This window comes from Oncorhynchus clarkii, chromosome 3 (assembly GCF_045791955.1).
Source record: "Oncorhynchus clarkii lewisi isolate Uvic-CL-2024 chromosome 3, UVic_Ocla_1.0, whole genome shotgun sequence".
NCBI classification, from domain to species: Eukaryota; Metazoa; Chordata; class Actinopteri; order Salmoniformes; family Salmonidae; genus Oncorhynchus; species Oncorhynchus clarkii.
The window spans coordinates 18,478,726-18,502,160 of NC_092149.1; the positions used below are offsets into that span (position 1 = coordinate 18,478,726).

At 45.2% G+C, this 23,435-nt stretch overlaps 1 protein-coding gene across 1 annotated transcript; it reads right to left on the bottom strand.

The window, feature by feature from the left end:
* On the bottom strand, nt 1–23,435 carry LOC139385019 (uncharacterized). The gene is made up of 4 exons (XM_071130012.1): nt 23,157–23,435; nt 21,816–22,703; nt 2,073–3,055; nt 1–1,902 (listed from the first exon to the last, which is right to left on the bottom strand). The coding sequence occupies exons 2-4, from the start codon at nt 22,696–22,698 to the stop codon at nt 1–3; spliced, it is 3,768 nt and encodes a 1,255-aa protein (XP_070986113.1). The 5' UTR covers nt 22,699–22,703; nt 23,157–23,435.

Consider the following 23,435-nt stretch of genomic DNA (forward strand, 5'->3'; position numbering starts at 1 on the left):
TTATAATAAACAGTCACGTAGGGCTCTAGGCTTTTCCCTTGTCCTTAGTGACCTTCGTCTTTTACATGGTGGTGAGGAGGGAGGAGAGGGGATGGGAGAGGAGGGGAGCTGTGTCTCTGGGTTATGGGCTGTGGGTTCATCAACAGGGGCGTCAGTCTCCTCCGTTCCATCCTCCTCCCCTTTCCTCTCCTCGGTTCCATCCTTCTCCTTCGATCCATCCTTATCCGCTTTCCTCTCCTTCGATCCATCCTTATCCGCTTTCCTCTCCTCCGATCCAGCCTTATCCACTTTCCTCTCCTCCGATCCATCCTTCTGCTCTTTCCTCTCCTCCGATCCATCCTTATCTGCTTTCCTCTCCTCGGTTCCATCCTTCTCCTTCGATCCATCCTTATCCGCTTTCCTCTCCTCCGATCCATCCTTATCTGCTTTCCTCTCCTCTGTTGCTCCATCCTTCTCGCCATCATCAAGCTCCTCCTCTACACGGTCTCCTTCCATGTTCCTCTCCTCTGTTGCGCCATCCTTCTCGCCACCATCAAGCTCCTCCTCTACACGGTCTCCTTCCATGTTCCTCTCCTCTGCTTTCTCCGCCACATCACAACTGGCTGGGTTCCCTCCATTCAACCTCAAGTCGAGCACACAGCCTGGGGTGCCCCCATCCCATCTCAAGTCCAGCCCCACGTCTGGCTCCATCTTCCTCTTCAATGCTGTCAGCGGGCTGGACCAACAGAAGTCTGTGCTCTGTGTTCCACTGTCAGGCTCTAGAGACAGTGGTTCCTGCTTTATATGGACTAAGCCCCGAAGTATTTTGGAGTGCAAAGAGCTGACTGACTCGATTTTCAGCTGATTCACTGGATCCACTTTGGCAGTGTTCTTCAAAGGTTCTGTCTGTTTGACGGTCAGGAGCCGCAGTGTTGACGGGACTCCCGGCTTTGGTGACTTCTTCATTTGAGACTGAGCTGTTCCATCATCTCTGCTGTAATTTTGCCTGTCTTCATCTCTTCTCCCTTCTCTATTTCCCCCCTTCTGAGACATAGCCTCCATTTTAGAATCCTCCCCTGGCTCCCTCTTACTCTGAAAGACTATCCCCTTTTTATCACCTGTTAAACTTGTGAATACTTCTTCCTCAGTCTCCTCTGCAAACCCAGGGTCTCTCGGTTCAGTCTTGACTACAAGGTTAGCAGGAGGAGTGGAGCAAGTCGACTTGTTAGACAGATCAAGAGGTAGTAAATTAGCAGGCTCCTGTTCGTAGTAAGCTGTCTTTAAGGCCAGATCCAGCGGGGCATCAGAGGAGTAGCGCCGTTTTGCCTCTGCTATGAGGCTCAGGCCCGGCTCAGAGGTGAAGCTGGACTGGCACAGCATCGGAGGAGGGGCTCCTGGATTTGGTGCTGGGTTGAATACCTTCCACTGGGGCTGTGTGCCTGAGAGGGCTGGAAGCTGGGGGGTGGAGGATGGGCCAGAGAGTCCAGAGGCCAGAGGGGTGTTGGCAGGGACAAACATGACCAAGGACACCCCAGGAGGCGGCTGTTTGTCCAGGCTGAGCTTCCACAGCCCCTTGGTGGGTTGGTCAGGGCTCCCCACACGGACAGCAGTGGTGTTAGGGATTCCCATTGTGACTCCGGCAGGGGCAGAGCCTGGCATTCTCACTGGGGTAGAAGCAGGGACTCGCATAGTGACTCTGGCAGGGGCAGAGCCTGGCATTCTCACTGGGGTAGAAGCAGGGACTCGCATAGTGACTCTGGCAGGGGCAGAGCCTGGCATTCTCACTGGGGTAGAAAGTGGTGCTGACGCTTGTCTCTCTGGTTTCTTCACAGGAGCAGAGACAGGGAGATAACTTGGAGCGAGCTGGGCTAGCGGTTTGGAAGGAGCAGCAGGGGCGTCCTTCCGTGGTTTCTTTGGAGCCATCTGCAAAGAGCGAGTTACAACAGTGAACAGAGAGCTACTTGTACCCTTCTCTATCCAATCCAATTTAAATCAAAATAATCTGAAAATACTTTTCTTCCAAAGAGCCATATACAGTGACAAACATATATCAGTATATTTCAACAGTCCTTAGGGGGGTAACCCATACTCACCACAGGAGGGGGTTTGCGTCCACAGTCCTTGAGGTGGCTCTCGTAACTCTGCTGGTGAGGGAAGCCCAGGCCACAGTTCTTACACAGACAGGGCCTCGACCCTGCGTGGCCCCCCATGTGTGACATCAGCATCAAGGCCGAGCGGAAGCCCTTGCCACACTCGGAGCAGGTCATCACCCTCTGGTGGGCCCCGGCGTGATTCTTCAGCTCGTCAGCCGTGGAGAAGGCCTGGCCACACTCCATACAGCGGATCTCATCCCCCTTGGTCCCCTGCTGGCCCCAGCAGCCCGTCTCCCTCTTGTGCCTCTGGAAGTCGTTGTGGCTCTGAAAGACGCCCAGGCATGCCACACAGTGGAGCCGCTCCGGCTCACACTCGTGCTTACGGTAGAGCCTGGCCAGGCGGAAATGTGCACGGCACTGGATGCAGGTGTAAGGCAGCAGGCCCAGGTGGGAGAAGCTGTGCTTGAGGAGGGCATTCTTGCGGCTGAAGTTCATGGGGCAGTCGGTGCAGCGATAGCTGCGGACACAGCCCCGCTCCTTGTGGCGGCGGAGAGAGCGGCGCAGGCGGAAGCGGCGGCAGCACTGCAGACACACGTGGTCCGCCAGCTCGCGCTTGTGCTCCTCCAGGTGCTCCTCACACTTGGTCAGGCAGGTGAAGATGCGCTTGCATGCGTCACACTCATAGAACTCCTTCTCAAAGTGGGACTTGGCTAGGTGGTCCTTCAAACCCTGCTCAGAATCGAAGCCCTTCAGGCAAACACGGCAGCGGAGCTGTACGGCTGGGACTGAGGTCTGGGGCAGGGCGTGTGTCCGCAGGTGGGAGCGGTAGTTGGCCAGCTGACAGAAGCGCTTGCCACACTCGGCACAGCAGTAGGGGCGTGCCCCTGTGTGCAGGTTCATGTGCTCCTGGAGCTGGAAGCTGGAGGAAAGGACGAGGTCACAGACGCTACAGCGGTGTTCGCCTGAACCTCCAGGCTCTGCTTCTGAAAGGCAGAGGGAGAAGGGTGTTAAAGGTACAGCAGTCAAAACGTTTTTCAGGAAATTGATGATATTTGGATGAAACCAGATCAAAGTAGGATACCTAAAGTATAAAAAATGACTGTTGCTTCTACATTGATAAAGTTTGATCATAAAGTTACTGGTCCCCTCCCCAATGTCAAACACCAGGATTCAAGAGGCGGGAATATTAATATGACGGTCATATTCTCTTACCTCGTTTAAATAAGTACCGCCTTGTAACCAACAATTGCATAAGGGTGTTCGCAGAGGAGCGTGGTTTACATAACTAGGTAGCTAGTCTACTGGCTGGGGCCAAAATTTGACTGCACTGTGTCAGCAAATACAGTATAATTAGAGGTTCCCCCTATTCATCTAAGGCTAAGATACTTAGAGGTTTCTGCTTTCATCTGTGTCATGTGTTAGCTAGTAGCTGGCTAGCCAGGTCTTCAGACAGCATGAAACAAAAGCGGGGGAAGGGTTGCCAAGAACTCAGACGCAGTTGTCATGTCATTACATCATTAGACACGCCAAATGGAAGATTCATACAAACTTGTTGACATCGATAGTGTTATATAAATATTCATACACATAGCTCATATAAACAAAGACATTCCGTCGTAAGAACACATACACCCAGCCATAAGACTGACCCCCTCTTCCTTATATAAACACACATCTCATCTCCCTCTAACTGGCCGGTCCCAAGAGCAAAGAACTTTTGCTGTGCACCAATGGGGCCCGCTCTGGCTAGAGCAAGGCCCGCCTCCAACCCTCCGACCAGTCAAGAAGACCGAAACGACAAGACTCCACCTACTTTATTCTATGTATAAAAATGAATGTAACCATTGTATAGGCCTCTTTTTCACCTGGCTCCTTGCCGAGTTATGTGAACTAGGTCCGTGCACGTAAAACTGCGGGACAAGATATCTCTGACTCATTAAAACTGTCTTTTGTTACAACTGAAATCCACTCTGTCCAGCGTCCGTGATTTGGTCTCAACTCTCCAGTATTTGAACACTAACAAAATTGATAGCAGAGTTTGGTTGTTCTTGAATTCGATCTATTATAAGTTAGTGTGAGAGGACGAGACTGATCACGGCTAAAAAATCAGACGGAAGAGTGACTTCCCCAGCCATTCATCTTGCCTCAGGAAATCTGATCGGAGCGCTCTATATAAAGGTGAGCAGAGCCCGTTATATCGAAATCTGCATATTGTATTATAGCCTAAACCAAATTTTGATCAGAAAGTACTGGGCGTGAGTATGAATCGGTGCCCAAATTTTTTACATAAGAACCTAAGACATTGATTAAAGATATCTTGTTTTGTAAAAAAATTAAAAAAAATAAAAAAAAATAAATAATATATATATATATATATTCTTATTAATGGGCCTATACTCAGTTATTTTAATAGGAATGTGTGAATTGTGATTGACCAATGTGTTAAATTCCTCCAGGGACCCTATTTGTTCTGAAATCTGCATAGAAAACTGTCCTAATTATATATGTATTGGGTTGTGTATAGAGGTGACGTTAAATAGTGGCTGTGTTTTAACACGTAAAGGACACAATTATGGATGTTGGAAATTCAATGAGAATTTCATACGAATGAATGAATGATAGATGAACCGAATCTGCAAGTAAAAATGTCCTATTTTGATACGTTCTGTACTATCGAATAAGGTCTTGTGGAGGTGTGGTTATAGTTGAATGATAGATGAACCGGATCTGCAAGTAAAATCTCCTGTTGATACATATAACATCGAATAGGTCTTGTGGAGGTGTGGTTGGATTGAATGAATCTGCATGAAAAATGCCCTATTAAAAAAGCTGTGTATTATTTAATAGGTTTTGTAAGAGGTGTAGTCGAGTAGATACAGGATATGTAAGTTTGGCGTTCCACAAGACAGAGATCGGGAATGATGTGGCTATTGCACATCAAACAATAAACATAATATGAACCAGAGTTGACATTCCATGATTTGGAGATGGGGGAAATTAAATTGAAAGAAACGTTTGTCGCGGAGTAGGTTGGGATACGTAACTGGGCTATTAGGCACACGTGCTGATAGACAAAGCCACCTTAGTATCGAATGGCCGTGCAACTTTGATTGACAGCAGCCAGGCTGGAATACTGATTTTCGTTTTTTTCATTCCTGTTGATATTGCCTAAAGTTTAAAATTATTCTGACAATTGCTATAGAATTGCTGGAATTTACTGATATAAGTTCATAAAGGAACTTACTGAATTGTTTCTAGAAAGTATTTAAATAAGCCGCCGAGCTTAGTACAGACTTTGTTTTACAGACGCTAAAAGCTACACACTGATTTTGGGGTTTTTCTATTCTATCCATATTTCCTAAATATATAGAATTATTCTGACAATTGCTATAGAATCGCTCAAATTTACTGATATAAGTTCATAAAGGAATTTACTGAATAGTTTACAGAAAGTATTTAAATAATTCACTGAACAACTCTTAGTTGTCTAGAAATTCTATCTATATTTCCTAAAGAGCTAGAATTACTCTGAAAATTGTTATAGAACCGCATATATTCACTGATATATTGTTCCAAAAGGAAATCGCCAAATCATTTCTAGAAAATACCTAAACGAATCGCTGAACAAATTCAAATAAAATACCGGAGAAATACACACGTGGCGGGCGTCACATACTGATAACCCCCTTTGTATGCGAGGGTGGGGGTGGAAGAGATAAGCCATTGCCAGTACAGCAGTACATCCCTGGTCTCGACCAGGGACAGGCTAAGCATACAACGATAGAAATAAACACCACATAGTAAGGATTGAATATACCTAAATAACGCATTATACACATTATCAGACGAACTAGATAAAATGTCTGCAGCTACCACGCCCAAACTAAAATTCAATGAATATTTAGATCAGAGTATGATTGATAGAGCGGGAGGTAAAGAACAGTATGGGAAAGTGGAGAAAGTGTGGAAAGGATTACGGATAAGATGGACACAAGCAGGTTATTTTAGCGGAGGACCACCTACAGGGGGGAAACTCCAAGATATGCAGACAGAATTAGAGGACGCAGTAGAGCATGCAAAAGCGAGTGAGGCGGAGAGAAACAAGATACACAGGTTCAAAAAAGTAGGTACAAGAGAGAGAGAGAGAGCGGAGGGGGAGCTCAAGATAGGTACATGGGCCATACAGGAGAGTAGGAGGGTGCTACCCAAAAACACACCAGACATGATGTGCGTGGCTATTGTGGCGTCGGGGGATGTTAAAGCTCCGCCTGAGAACTTGCCCACGGCTCCCCCTGTGGCCGTTTCTCCCTCACTATATCCACAATTGACAATGGAGGCAGTTCAGCCCCAGCCATACTCAAAGGGACAAAATCACCGGAGCCCGTCACACAACCCATTCCTGCCCAGGGCACCTCCCACAATACAGGCTCCAGTTCTGAGAATAGACCAAGGGGAGTTAAAAGGGGAAATTACCCTGGGGATAACGGCTGGCCATATGGTATGTGAACAGTTCGAAACTGGGATTCCAGGAGCAGGAGACCTCCCCCAGGAACGGAGGCCGCAATGCTCCTCTGTGAACTCTCTCACCTCTGAAACCAGAGGACACCTACAAACAAGATTAGATTCAAACCACTTCTATCAGACGGATAGGGAGGACTGTCATCAGAACATGGATATCGAAAACGAAGAAGAAATTGACATGGTGCTCACCCCAGCTCCGATGGGAGCTCCAAACGTGACTAAGATGCAGGAGCTGCTGAAATCATCAATAGCTCGAGCTAAGGAACTCAGGGAGCTAATAGCTAACCAAGATAACAACAGAGAGGGAGCCTACCGTGTGGAAGGCATAATGAGAGGAACAGTAACCAAAGTTACCGAATCAATGGGGTCCGAAACACTCCGTCGGTCCTCCAGAATTGCTGATAGAAGAGAGCGAGAGCAGGAGATGGCAGGACAGTACCCCCTGCGACCGACACCAGGTGATGCACACACTGTGGAGTACCAGCCCTGGAAAATGACTGATTTAACAACACTGATGGGACAGATGCCTAGCCTACATGGAGGAGCTTCAGCGTGGCTACTTCAACTGCAGACACTTACGTCAGGCCTGCAACTCTGCCTAGGAGACATGAAAGCACTTCTAGCAAGAGCCACCGACCACGGAACCATGGAGGCCCTCATGACAGCAGCTGACCTTGGATGGCAGGCCCCAACACTGCCCATAGACCACTTCCGTACCAAATTATGGGAAGTTCTACGGAGAGCATACCCTACAGAAAGAAACCATGCCACCTTATCCTCCTTTACAATCAACCCAGGTGAGCAACCTGCAGCATACCTGGACAGGGCTAAGACCACATGGAGATCGGTCCACGAAGAACCATTCGATCACACTGATACCACACTCAGCATGTGGAAGGAAATGGTGGTCAACGGGTGTCCTGGAGATGTTAAAACCAAACTCAGAGGAACGGTAGGGTTGATTGCACTTCCTCTGACCCAATTCAATACGCATGTGCACCACCATGTGACCCAGCACAACAAGGAAAGAGGGGGTGCTGAGAGCCAGGTGCAGTCCCTCCAGGTACAACTCCTGAAACTCCAATTGAAGGAAGCACAACAAGGAGAAAAACCTAAGAAACAGATGGTGGCGGAAGAAACGAAGGAGCCGGGAACCAAAACAGACATCTCCCAAATAGTGGCCCAGACTGTCGCTCAGATGATCCAACAGCAGGCAGCCTCACTCACGGCCACTAGGGGGGCCCAACCACCCCAATACCCTCCCCCACAGCAGTATATCCTGCAACAACAACACCCAGTATGGGCTCGACGGGGTCCCTACACTGGACAACACAGAGGGGGAAACTACCAGTGTTTTAACTGCGGAATTCCCGGTCATTTTGCCAGAGATTGCATAAAACCACTCTCCCCGCAGCAACAGCAATGGAGAGCAAGAGGAAGTGGGGGAAACCCACCTCTGCAACATCAGCAACCAGGACCCACACCCATGCATCAGCAACAGCCAGCATACAACCACCCAGAATCTAGCCACATGCAGCAGGAGCAGCAAGATTACAACCAACCCTCCCACTTCAACACCTGATCACCCAGTAAGAATGATGAGGATGCCACTCCTGCCGATGACCACACTGTCTGAAGCCCAAGAAGTGTACTGGCTAAAATGCCTACCCACAGGGCCTGCCACCCCTCACATCCAGTTTAAGTTCAACCAACTGAAAGCTCAAATCTACACTCTGCACCCATATAAGACTCCCCAAGCTGAGATTCATTGCACACTCAATGCAACAGAAACTGATGACTGCCTCTACACTGCAGACTGGGACGAAGACATGATGCACCTGACCACACCTATCAGGTGTTGTACCATTGGGTGTGGCCCAGAGGGGGTGGCAGCACCGGTCATCCTACGATCAAGGAACCTCCATGCACCCCTGGCCTGGACGGCTGACGCATCAACAGCCATAGCACTCCTGAAAACAGATCTATCAGCGGCAGCAGCTCTGACTGCACCTGACTACAAGAACAAGTTCCATTTGGATGTTTCTGAAAGGGAAGGATTCACCTCATCCGTCCTATTCCAGAAACAAGAGGGGGAGAGAAGGGTCTTGATGTACTACTCTTCAAACTTGACCACATTGAGGTAGGACAGTCAACATGCTCCAGATACGTTGCTGCAGTAGCAAAAGCTATTGAAAAAACAGCTCACCTCGTGATGTCACCCTTCAATCAGCCATCATCCCTCAACCAGCATCGGCCAAATTAGCTGAAATCATCGGATTGACGCAGGTCCTCATCAGAGGAAAAGGAAAGACTGAATATCTATACAGACTCAGCCCATGCCCATGAAGCAGGCCACACTGATGGACCCAGAACTTTTATGAGAAACACATGGCCCCACACACGAAGGCAAACTAAAGACCCTCCAAAAAGGCCTCGCACATCTGGTGGCACCCTCACATAAAAAATATGACTGACTTATTTTATGACGATGATTTATTTTGTGACGAATGCAATGGTTGTGACAGACACAACCCAAAGAAACCATATCGAACACCAATGGGCTCATACTTAATACCTAATGCATGTTTTCAGGATATTAGTATAGACTACACCGACATGGGCCCCGAAAATTTATCTAAAGGCAAACTCTATCTCCTAGTCATAGTAGATAGGTTCTCCAAATGGGTAGAGGCAATACTAACAAAAGGGGAGGGTATTAGGTCAGTCTTTGAGTGGCTACAAACCAAACTAATACCCAGGTATGGCATCCCAAGACAAATCAAATTTGACAAATGGCTCACATTTAACAAACACCTGAGACAGGTGGAAGAAAGATTTGGCATAACCCACAGATTTGGATCTGTGTACAGGCCCCAATCCCAAAATCTGGTGGAACGTCAAACCAAAAGCAAAAGCTAAGATAGCTAAAGTATGTGCCTCATGGGATAATGACTGGTAGAGTCATGCATGGTCCACCAAGGGAGGGAGGTCATATGCCCGCCCTTGATGTACAACAAATTGTAATGTCTAATTATGTGAAAAAAACTGACGGTTCTCTCTGCAGCACTCTCTACCCAGGTTCACAAGGTCCAGGAGGGGGAGCTGCCGGGGGACACGCCACTACTGAAGGTAAAGGTTGGTGACGGGGTGAGGGTTACAGTCCACAAGAGAAAGTGGCTGGAACCCAGGTGGACTGGACCGTACGAAGTGAAGGAGGTTACTTCACACTCAGTCCAGGTCAAAGGTAAATCAGGCACACCTTGGCACCGCCTTACACATTGCACCCCAGCCCCAATTCCTTCTAGAACACTGACTGAAGTCAGAGCTGATTTGAGCGGCCTAAATTCGATTCCAAATGAAGACACTCCTTCCTCAGGTGATGCGGCATCAAACTCCGCCTCCCCTGAGAAGGGAACCTCGCCCAGTTAGGGGGAAATTTCTCCCTCTCTGGGTGAGGCTGGGGATATCTGGTCCCTTATTTGTGATATTCCTACTGATATTTGGAGTAACCCTAGGACTTTCACATGGTTAATTGAACAACTATTTCACCCTGCCACATCACATACACCAACCCCTACACATGTCCCTAACTCCTTTCCTGATATCACTCCCTCCAATCACTCCCGTCCCAAACGTAGCACTACACCTACAGACCCACCATGCAAACCAGACAAGGTTAGGAGCACCACCTTATGTATACCCACGATTGCAACCGCCACCTTTCTGCTATAGTTTTCACGTCTAATAGATGTGAAGAGGGGGATTTGTTATATAAATATTCATACACATAGCTCATATAAACAAAGACATTCCGTCGTAAGAACACATACACCCAGCCATAAGACTGACCCCCTCTTCCTTATATAAACACACATCTCATCTCCCTCTAACTGGCCGGTCCCAAGAGCAAAGAACTTTTGCTGTGCACCAATGGGGCCCGCTCTGGCTAGAGCAAGGCCCGCCTCCAACCCTCCGACCAGTCAAGAAGACCGAAACGACAAGACTCCACCTACTTTATTCTATGTATAAAAATGAATGTAACCATTGTATAGGCCTCTTTTTCACCTGGCTCCTTGCCGAGTTATGTGAACTAGGTCCGTGCACGTAAAACTGCGGGACAAGATATCTCTGACTCATTAAAACTGTCTTTTGTTACAACTGAAATCCACTCTGTCCAGCGTCTGTGATTTGGTCTCAACTCTCCAGTATTTGAACACTAACAATAGCAGAGGTGTGGACTCGAGTCACATGCTGTACAGCTAGCTATAGGATCGGATGCAGCGCAAACATGCAGCTCCAAAAATGTTTGGTGATTAATAATATTAACTGTTTACTTTGCAAGCTCACCAGCAATGGGGCTTCAAACAACTAGCATACGTCTACTGCTCTCTTGGTATGTCAACATTGCTTGAAATTAATAATTTACTTGTATTTGGAATTTGTTGTTCAAATTAATAATTACATAATCAAAATATGTTAGAGACAAAATAATGAAGTAAAGGGCTGTCTGGTAGCCTCAATAGACAAAGACTTGTAGTTGAACAAGTCATTACATGTACAGATGTTGTTTTTTACTTGACGTGCGACTCGACTAGCTCTTAAAATGCACGACTTGGACTTGACCCAACCTGTTCTACTTCGGACTCAACTTGAGAACCGGACCTAAAGACTTGGACTTGACCCAACCCGTTCTACTTCGGACTCAACTTGAGAACCGGACCTAAAGACTTGGACTTGACCCAACCCGTTCTACTTCGGACTCAACTTGAGAACCGGACCTAAAGACTTGGACTTGACCTAACCCGTTCTACTTCGGACTCAACTTGAGAACCGGACCTAAAGACTTGGACTTGACCCAACCTGTTCTACTTCGGACTCAACTTGAAAACCGGACCTAAAGACTTGCAACCCGAATAATAATGACTTGGTCCCACCTCCGACTGACAGTCATGATATATGAACATTGTCTGGTAGTCAATATACAGAGTGTACAAAACATTAGGAACATCATCCTAATATTGAGTTGCACCCCTTTTGCCCTCAGAACAGCCTCCAATCGCCAGGGCCTGGACTCTACAAGGTGTCGAAAGCATTCCACAGGGATGCTGGCCCATGTTGATTCCAATGCTTCCCACAGTTGTGTCAAGGTGGCTGGATGTCCTTTGGGTGGTGGACCATTCTTGATACACAGGGGATACTGTTGAGCGTGACAACCTCAGCAGCGCTACAGTTCTTGACACAAACCGGTGCGCCTGGCACCTATTACTATATCCCATTGTAAAGGCACTTCTTTTGTCTCGCCCATTCAACCTCAATGGCACACACACAAAATCCATTTCTCAATTGGCCAGTGAGACCAGTGGAGGAAAAACGCATAATTATCAGCTTCCATTCAGTCAGCGTGTAGAACAGCTTCGCCAGGCCAAATATATACACATTCACTTTTTTCTTGAAACAATATCTCGTCGCCTATTGAAACTTGGACTTTACTCGTAACATTACTATCCTTTACTTGCGTTGAAAATTATGTCAGAACTGTGTCAAAATTTCCTTGACTGCCTGGTAGGGGAGAGTGGGGGAACTTGTTGGAAAGTTGCACGCTCACTATTAGTATGGGGAGACCATGGGAAATTGTAACAGCCTTTATATCTATTGTAGACAGGCTTGCACAGTGAGGAACCTATTGGACCTTCAGTGTGTTACAGGCTTTTTATGCTGAAAGGACAGCAACCGTAATACCAGCACATGCAGGAGTGCACTTTTTGTAAAACACAAAAGGGCCAGTAGTGTAGTGGAGGCTATACACAGGTATAAACCCTATACCCACTTTTCTTTCAGTGGGCATTGCCTACACTAACTTCTTAATCCCCACTGATACGTATCAAAGTAGTGTAGTGGAGGTGTACGACTTAACAATTATGCAGTACAATAAAGAAATCATGCAAAGTAGCCTACACAATCGCAAAGCATGTTAAATATATCCACATGCACGCCACTCACAGCCTAGTTTCAGCGGAATATCAGGCAGCAAGAGCGAGCAGCTCTCAACTGGTTGTCGCATGGAGCAGCTCACAGAAGAATGACATCGGTAGCCGGTAGGGTTGGTAGGAAAGAAAGTTAAACATATCTACCAATAAATAAAGTGGGAAATGGGTATGCAAACAAGGTATTGAAAATGTTTGGTCCGAGGTCTTGGTCAGTAAGCTATTAGAGATGAAACTGGCTCTCATGAGGACTGCCACAGGACAGGAAGAACCAGAGTTAACTCTGCTAAAGAGGATAAGTTCATTTTATTTTTTATTATATTTCACCTTTATTTAACCAGGTAGGCCAGTTGAGAACAAGTTCTCATTTACAACTGTGACCTGGCCAAGATAAAGCAAAGCAGTGCAACAAAAAACAACAAGAGTTACACATGGGATAAACAATCGTACAGTCAATAACACAATAGAAAGATCTGTATACAGTGGGTGCATATGAAGTAAGGAGGTAAGGCAATAAATAGGCCAATAGTGGCGAAGTAATTACAATTTAACAATTTACACTGGAGTGATATATGTGCAGATGAGGATGTGCAGGTAGAAATAATGGTGTGCAAAAGAGCAGAAAAACAAAAACTAATATGGGGATGAGGTAGGTAGTTGGTTGGATGGGCTATTTACAGATGGGCTGTGTACAGCTGCAGTGATCGGTGAGCTGCTCTGACAGCGGACGCTTAAAGTTAGTGAGGGAGATATGTCTCCAGCTTCAGTGATTTTTGCAGTTCGTATCAGTCATTGGCAGCATAGAACTGGAAGGAAAGGCGGTCAAAGGCGGTGTTGCCTTTGGGTATGACCAGTGAAATATACCTGCTGGAGCACGTGCTACGGGTGGGTGTTGCTATGGTGACCAGTGAGCTAAGATAAGGCAGAGCATACAGGTCGCAGTGGTGGGTAGTATATGGGGCTTTGGTGACAAAATGGATGGCACTGTGATAGACTGCATTCAATTTGCTGAGTAGAGTGTTGGAGGCTATTTTGTAAATGACATCGCCGAAGTCAAGGATCGGTAGGATAGTCAGTATTACGAGGGTGTTTGGCAGCATGAGTGAAGGAAGCTTTGTGCGAAATAGGAAGCCGATTCTAGATTTCATTTTGGAGATGCATAATATGAGTCTGGAAGGAGAGTTTACAGTCTAGCAAGACACCTAGGTATTTATAGTTGTCCAAATATAGTCGGGCGGGCGGGTAGCGATCGGTTGAAGAGGATGCATTTTGTTTTACTAGCATTTAAGAGCAGTTGGAGGCCACGGAAGGAGTGTTGTATGGCGTTGAAACCAGAGTTACCAGCCTCAGGTATTGCAGCCCAAATAAATGCTTCACAGAGTTCAAGTAACAGACACATCTCAACTTTAACTGTTCAGAGGAGACTGCGTGACTCAGGCCTTCATGGTCAAATTGTTGCAAAGAAACCACTCCTAAAGGACATCAATAATAATTGCTTGGGCCAAGAAACACGAGCAATGAACATTAGATCGGTGGAAATCTGTCCTTTGGTCTGAAGAGTCCAAATGTGAGATTTTTGGTTCCAACCAATGGGCGGCAGGGTAGCCTAGTGGTTAGAGCGTTGGACTAGTAACCGAAAGGTTGCAAGTTCGAATCCCCGAGCTGACAAGGTACATATCTGTCGTTCTGCCCCTGAACAGGCAGTTAACCCACTGTTCCTAGGCCGTCATTGAAAATAAGAATTTGTTCTTAACTGACTTGCCTAGTAAAATAAAGGAAAAATAAAAAACGCTGTGTCTTTGTCGGACGCAGAGTAGGTGTAGGCATGTGTGGTTCCCACCGTGAAGCATGGTGGAGTAGGTGTGCTGGTGCTTTGCTGGTCAATTGGAGTACCTGTACCTGTGGATGTATTTCAATGTACTCAGTGCCTCTTTGCTTGACATCGTGGGAAAATCAAAATAAATCAGTGCGAAAAGTGAAAATCAATCCCAGAAAAGGAAAAGGACTTTGCTGGAGGAAACAGGTACAAAAGTATCTATACTACATCGACATAACCTGAAAGGCCGCTCAGCAAGGAAGAAGCCACTGCTCCAAAACCGCCATAAAAAAGCCAGATTTGCAACTGTACATGGGGACAAAGATGGTACTTTTTGGAGAAATGTCCTCTGGACTGATGGACCAAAAATAGAACTGTTTGGCCATAATTGTTATGGGAATTGTTATGTTTGGAGGAAAAAGGGGGAGGCTTGCAAGCCGAAGAACACCATCCCAACCGTGAAGCATGGGGGTGGCAGCATCATGTTGTGGGGGTGCTTTGCTGCAGGAGGGACTGGTGCACCTCACAAAATAGATGGGGCAGGACAATTATGTGGATATATTTTAGTAACATCTCAAGACATCAGTCAGGAAGTCACAAATGGGTCTTACAAATCGACATTGACCCCAAGCATACTTCCAAAGTTGTGGCAAAATGGCTTGAGGACAACAAAGTCAAATTCACCCAACTTATTGTGGGAAGCTTGTGGAAGGCTACCCGAAATGTTTGACCCAAGTTAAACCATTTAAAGGCAATGCTACCAAATACTAGTTGAGTGATGTAAACTTCTGACCCACTGGGAATGTGATGAAAGAAATAAAAGCTGAAATAAATAATTCTCTCTACCATTATTCTAACATTTCAAATTCTTAAAATAAAGTTGTGATCCTAACTGACCTAAGACAGGAAATTGTTACTAAGATTAAATGTCAGGAATTGTGAAAAACTGAGTTGAAATGTATTTGGCTAAGGTGTAAACTTCCGACTTCAACTGTATATTAAACACACACACACACACTACTGTTCAAAAGTTTGGGGTCAGTTAGAAATGTCCTTGTTTTTGAAAGAGAAGCACATTTTTGTCCATTAAAATAACATCAAATTGATCTGAAATACAGTGTAGACATTGTTAATGTTGTAAATGACTATTGTAGCTGGAAACGGCTGATTTTTAATGGAATATCTACATAGGCGTACAGAGGCCCATAATCAGCAACCAATGGCACGTTGTGTTAGCTAATCCAAGTTTATCATTTTAAAAAGGCTAATTGATCAATAGAAAACCCTTGTGCAATTATGTTAGTACAGCTGAAAACTGTTGTGCTGATTAAATAAGCAATACAACTGGCCTTCTTTATACTAGTTGAGTATCTGGAGCATCAGCATTTGTGGGTTCGATTACAGGCTCAAAATGGCCAGAAACAATGACTTTCTTCTGAAACTCGTAAGTCTATTCTTATTCTGAGAAATTAAGGCTATTCCATGCGAGAAAATGTCAAGAAACTGAAGATCTCGTACAACACTGTACTTCTTCCCTTCATAGAACAGCGCAAACTGGCTCTAACCGAAATAGAAAGAGGAGTGGGAGGCCCCGGTGCACAACTGAGCAAGAGGACAAGTTCATTAGAGTGTCTAGTTTGAGAAACGCCTCACAAGTCCTCAAAATGGCAGCTTCTTTAGTACCCGCAAAACCCCAGTCTCAACGTCAACAGTGAAGAGGCGACTCTAGGATGCTGGCCTTCTACACAGAGTTCCTCTGTCCAGTGTCTGTGTTCTTTTGCCAATCTTTTATTTTTATTGGCCAGTCAGATATAGCTTTTTCTTTGCAACTCTGCCTAGCAGGCCAGCATCCCAGAGTCGCCTCTTCACTGATGACATTGAGACTGGTGTTTTGCAGGTACTATTTAATGAAGCTGCCAGTTGAGCTAACACAACGTGGCATTGGAACACAGGAGTGATGGTTGCTGATAATGGGCCTCTGTACACCTATGTAGATATTCCTTTTTTTACATTTTTTAATCAAACCGTTTCCAGCTACAATAGTCATTTACAAAATTAACAAATGTCTACACTGTATTTCTGATCAATTTGATGTTATTTTAATGAACTTTTCTTTCAAAAACAAGGAAATGTCTAAGTGACCCCTTTTTAACGGTAGTATAGTGTGTGTGTATATATATATATATAAATAAAACACACACACACACACAAAATGCCCTTGAAAAGTATTCAGACCCCATGACTTTTCACATTGTTACGTCACAGCTTTATTCTAAAATTGATTGAATTGTTTTTTCCCCTCATCAATCTACACACAACACCCCATAATGACAGACAAAAACAGGCTTAAACATTTGCTAATTTATTTTAAAAAAAAACACATTTCACATAAGTATTCAGACTCTTTACTTCGTACTTTGTTGAAGCACTTTTAGCAGTGATTACAGCAGAGTCTTCTTGGGTATGACGCTACAAGCCTGGCACACATATTTCGGGAGTTTCTACCATTCTTCTCTGCAGATCCTCTCAAGCTCTGTCAGGTTGGATGGGGAGCCTTCCTTGCACAGCTATTTTCAGGTCTCTCCAGAGATGTTAGATTGTGTTCAATTCCGGGCTCTGGCTGGGCCACTCAAGGACATTCAGAGACTTGTCCCGCAACCACTCCTGCGTTGTCTTGACTGTGTGCTTAGGGTCATTGTCCTGTTGGAAGGTGAACCTTCGCCCCAGTCTGAGGTGCTGGAGCAGGTTTTCACTATGCTTCACCGTAGGGTTTCCTCCAAACGTGACACATGGCATTCAGGCCAAAGAGTTCAATCTTGGTTTCATCAGACCAGAGAATCATGTTTCTCATGGTCTGAGAGTCTTTAGGTGGCTTTTGGCAATCTACAAGCGGGAGTGCCTTCTACTGAAGAGTTGCTTCCGTCTGGCCTCTCTACCATAAAGACCTGATTGGTGGAGGCCTGCAGAGATGTTTGTCCTTCTGGAAGGTTCTCCCATCTCCACAGAGGAACTCTGGAGCTCTGTCAGAGTGACCACCGGGTTCTTGGTCACGGAGGCCCTTCTCCCATGATTGCTCAGTTCGGCCGGGCGGCCAGCTCTAGGAAGAGTCTTGGTGGTTCCAAACTTCTTCCGTTTAGGAATGATGGAGGCCACTGTGTTCTTGGGGACCTTCAATGCTGCAGAATGTTTTTGGTACCCTTCCCCAGATCTGTGCCTCGACACAATCCTGTCTGGGAGCTCTATGGACAATTCCTTTGACCTGATGGCTTGTTTTTTTGCGCTGACATGCACTGTCAACTGTGGGACCTTATATAGACAGGTGTGTGCCTTTCCAAATCATGTCCAATTAATTTAAATTTACCACAGGTCGACTCCAATCATCTTGTAGAAACAGCTCAAGGATTTACAATGGAAACAGGATGCACCTGAGCTCAATTGAGTTTTACGAATGCATTGTACACAGTGCCTTCAAAGAGTATTCACACCCCTCAACTTTTTCCACATTTTGTTACGTTACAGCCTGAATTAAAAATGTATTAAATGTTGATTTTGTGTCACTGATCTACACACGGTACCCCATAATGTCAAAGTGGAATTATGTTTTTATAAATCTTTACAAATTAATAGAAAATGAAAACCTGAAATGTCTTGAGTCAATCAGTATTCAACCCTTTTGTTATGGCAAGTTCAGGAGTAAAAATGTACTTAACAAGTCACATAATAAGTTGCATGGACTCACTGTGTGTAATAATAGTGTTTAACATGATTTTTAAAAGACTGCCCCATCTCTGTAAGGCCCCTCAGTCGAGTTGTGAATTTCAAGCACAGATTCAACCACAAAGACCAGGTAGGTTTAACAATGATATGCATCAGTAGATTAAAACAACTAACTTCCCAGGGATCTGTGACTGGTGATGATAGTTTGAGCATGTTGGAGTTATTAATTACATTTTGGATGGTGTATCAATACACCCAGTAACTACAAAGATAAAGGCGCCCTTACTAACTCAGTCGCCAGAGAGGAAGGAAACCGCTCAGGGATTTCACCATGAGGCCAATGGTGATTTTAAAACAGTTAAGAGGTTAATGGCTGTGATAGGAGAAAACTGAGGACGTATCAACAACGTTGTAGTACTCCACAATACTAACATAAAGTCATGGATTACAGGCAACATCCGCAATGAGCTAAAGGCTAGGGCTGCGGCTTTCAAGGAGATGGACTCTAACCCGGAACCCGGAAGCTTTTAAGAAATCCCGCTATACCCTCCAAAGAACCATCAAACAGGCAAAGCGTCAATACAGGACTAAGATCGAATCGTACTACACCGGCTCTGATGCTCATCGGATGTGGCAGGGCTTGCAAACCATTAGACTACAAAAGGGAAGAACAGCCGAGAGCTGCCCAGTGACACGAGCCTACCAAACGAGCTAAACTACTTCTATGCTCGCTTCGAGGCAAATAACACTGAAACATGCATGAGAGCGTCAGCTGTTCCAGAAGACTGTGTGATCACGCTCTCTGCAGCCGATGTGAGTAAGACCTTAAGACTGGTCAACATTCACATGGCCGCAGAGCCAGACTGATTACCAGGGCATGTGAGCATGCGCTGACCAACTGGCAAGTGTCTTCACTGACATTTTCAACCTCTCCCTGTCCGAGTCTGTAATACCAACATGTTTTAAGCAGACACCAGGGTGCCTGTGCCCAAAAACACTAAAGTAACCTGCCTAAATTACTACCGACCCGTAGCACTCCCATCTGTAGCCATGAAGTGCTTTGAAAGGCTGGTCATGGCTCACATCAACACCACTATCACAGAAACCCTAGACCCACTCCAATTTGCATACCGTCCCGACAGATCCACAGATGATGCAATCTTTATTGCACTCCACACTGCTCTTTCCCACCTGAACAAGAGGAACACCTGTGTGGGAATGCTATTCATTGACTACAGCTCAGCGTTCAACACCATAGTGCCCTCAAAGCTCATCAATAAGCTAAGGACCCTGGGACTAAACACCTCCCTCCACAACTGGATCCTGGACTTCCTGACGGGCCTCCCCCAGGTGATAAGGGTAGGTAACAACAAATCCGCCACTCTGATCACAACACAGGGGCCCCTCAGAGGTGCGTGGTCAGTCCTCTCCTGTACTCCCTGTTCAACCATGGCTGCACGGCCAGGCACAACTCCAACACCATCATTAAGTTTGCCGATGGCACAACAGCCTGATCACTGACAACGTCGAGACAGCCTATAGGGAGGTCAGAGACCTGGCCGTGTGGTGCCAGGACAACAACCTCTCCCTCAACGTGATCAAAACAAAGGAGATGAATGTGGACAACAGGAAAAAGAGGACCGAACAGGCCCCCATTATCATCGACAGGGCTGCAGTGGAGCAGGTTGAGAGCTTCAAGCTCCTTGGTGTCCACATCCCCAACAAACTAACATGGTCCAAGCACACCAAGACCGTCATGAAGGTGGCACGACAAAACCTATTCCCCCTCAGGAGACTGAAAAGATTTGGCATGAGTCCTAAGATCCTCAAAAGGTTATACAGCTGCACCATCGAGAGCATCCTGACTGGTTGCATCACTGCCTGGTATGGCAACTGCTCGGCCTCCGAACGGCACAGTACATCACTGGGGCCAAGCTTCCTGCCATCCAGGACCTCTATACCAGGCGGTGTCAGAGGAAGGCCCTAAAAATTGTTAAAGACTCCAGCCACCCTAGTCATAGACTGTTCTCTCTATTACCGCATGGAAAGCAGTACCGGAGCGCCAAGTCTAGGTCCAAGAGGTTTCTAAATAGCTTCTATCCCCAAGCCATAAGACTCCTGAACATCTAATCAAATGGCTACCCAGAGTATTTGCATTGCCCATTCATTTGCATTCTTTTACACCGCTGCTACTCTCTGTTGGTATCATCTATGCATAGTCACTTTAATAACTCTACCTACTAACCGGTGCCCCCGCACATTGACTGTGTACCCCCCTGTATATAGTCGCACTATAGTAATTTTAATGCTGCTCTTTAATTACTTGTTAGTTGTATTTATTATTCTTATCCATATTTTTTTTTATAACTGCATTCTTTGTTTGGGGCTTGTAAGTAAGCATTTCAATGTAAAGTCTACACCGGTTGTATTCGGCGCATGTGACTAATAATATTTGATTTGATAAATGACAGAGTGAAAAGAAGGAAGCCTGGACAGAATACAGGCTTCCTGTTTGCAATAAGGCACTAAAGTAATACTGCAAAAAATTTGGCAAAGACATTTACTTTTTTTACCTCAATACAAAGCGTGTTGCTTTGTAATGTTTCACATTTTCAAGCATGGTGGTGGCTGCATCATGTTATGGCTATGCTTTTCATCAGCAAGGACTGTGATGTTTTTTGGGGGGTATAAAAAGAAACGGAATAAAGCTAAGCACAGGCAAAATCCTAGAGGAATACTTGGTTCAGTTTGCTTTCCAACAGACACTGGGAGACAAATTCATCCTCCACCAGGACAATTACCTAAAACACAAGGCCAAATATATACGAGTTGCTTACCAAAACAACACTAAATGTTCTTGGGTGGCCTAGTTACATTTTTTACTTAAAACCGTCTTGAAAATCAACGGCAAGACTTGAAAATGACTGTCTAGCAATGATCAACAACCAATTTGACACAGAATAATTTTTTAAATAATAAATGGGCAAATATTGCACAATCCAGGTGTGCAAAGCTCTTAAGAGACAAAGCTCTTTAATCGCTGCCAAAGGTGACTAACATGTATTGACTCAGGGGGTTGAATACATATCTAATCAAGATAGCGTTTTATTTTCCATCAAACATGTTTTGTGTAGATTGTTGACAATTTTTTTTACAATGAAATCCATTTTAATCCCACTTTGTAACACAACAAAATGCAGAAAAAGTCAAGGGGTGTGAATACTTTCTGAAAGTACTATATATGTAATGAAAAGTACCCAGACCTCCCCTTGGAAAGTGAACTGAAATTGAAACTGAAATTGTCCAAGATAAACTAGCTAGCTCACTTGATAAACAGTGCTGACAATAATATTAGGGCTAGCTAGCTAAATTATACAGCCAACATTTTTTTCTATATTGATATTGTTACAATAACCAAACAGTTGGATAAAAATAAAATAAGTGAAAACATTGTGATATGACAGGTGTGAATGTTGCATGCAAATGTCAATGTTGTTTGAGTTTCTATGTGCATCAGCAAATTTGCTTGACATCAGTCTTTAAAAAAAACTTCACTCAAGGTGAGCTCCTCACCCACTCAGGTCTGTCTTTTCAGACTTCCTGGTAGTTTGACATAAGAGAAAACATATTTTACAGAAATGTAGAGCATTTTTAATCAGGGAAAAAATTTATGGTTGATGTTTTAGTCTTTGAGCTGAAGCCTACCTGGGTCCAGTTCGTCCTCCTCCTCCTCCTCTTCATCATCATCCTCATTCTCAGAAACCTCACTGTCATCTGTTTCCTCAGAATCCTCCTCTAAACTCTTTGCAACTTCTGCTTCTTTCTCTTTCAGTCCTTGCACTTTCCCATCATCGAAAACATATTTCCCTCCATTTCTCCCTCCTATTCCCTCTCCAATATTTTCTCCTGGTTCTTCTTCCTCAGTGACCGCCCTTCCTGGCTTCCCTGTGTTTACAGGTTTTGGAGTGGTCTGAAACATTGCAGTCTGGTCTGCCAGTGGCAGCTTGGAATCATTCTTAATGGTTCTTAAGTGTTCAACAGGGGGAGTGGAAGGAGCTGGTACAGTAGTCAACACAGTACCAGCTCCAACACGAGACACAGATATCAAGACAGTTTTAGTTATTTTGGGGGTTTGGTGAAGGCTATCGCTTTGACCACTTACTAAACTCTTGGGTAGAAATATGGGACTAACAGGCCGTGAAGTGTGTGCCATTACCACCGGTTTGTGTGTAGAAGGAGGGGGTGGGCAGAGTATTGTCAGTGTCTCAGGGGGCCCAGAGGGACTTGGGGTTACTGTAATGTGAGGGCCCGTCTGTGAGGCAACCTGCTGTACTGTAGAAGCAGTCTGTGAGTCTACAGAAACCAGCTGTTCTACACCGACCAGTTCTGGGTCCACAGCTGTGGGGGTGAGCGCAGCAGGAGGCAGCGGCGAGGAACTGGGGATTTGGAGGTTGGCCAGGGATCCAGGGGAATTATTGTTAGAGGCCGAAGGCGACGGTGTTTCCTTCACAAAGGTAATTTCTCTGGGCTGCAAGATGTCAGGGAACCCTAGTTCTGTCAGCTGGATATCAATGGTGAAGTCTGACATGGTACCTGTGAGACAAACACAATCCATTGATATAATTCTCTAATGCCGCCATTTCAGGATCAGGACACCAGAATGATGTACCTTAAGACCAGACCATGATGCAATTCCAATGTCACTAAAAGTAAGTGCCATTAGAAAACAAAAATGTTGAATGCTAATGTTGGCAGAAAACAGCTAAGACAATGTATTATGTTTGACATTGATTCTGAAATATAGAAAACGTACTAGCCATTTTCAACCAAGTGCAGTGAGCAGGCAGAATACATGAATGACTGTGACGGTAACATTCACCATGTTAACTTTGAATTGTAGCTAGCTTACGGTAGCTAGTTATTTAGCCAATCTAATTAAAATCATAAGCGCAAAATGCCCCACGTCAATAAAAACTACCTACCTACTACAACTATTGACAGAATAAGCAGGTAAATTATGACGACATAAGGACTTCCGCAGCTCACCTCAGTTCTGATTGCAACAGTGAAGATGGCTAATTTTCAGAAGCTCCACCTGGACAGAAACACCTTGTGGCGGTGGAGGCATGCGCTCTTCACTGTCCGAAAAGTATCCAGAAACTATATTATGTGACTGATCTATGATACTGTATAACGCTTGTTGCACAAGGTTACTATCTCGCCTAAATATGGGTTAAAACGTATGTTTAATTTATTTTGTAACAAACAATTTGCTGTAATTGAATCACTTACAAACCGCAACCGATTTGCTTCCGTCTTCTACAA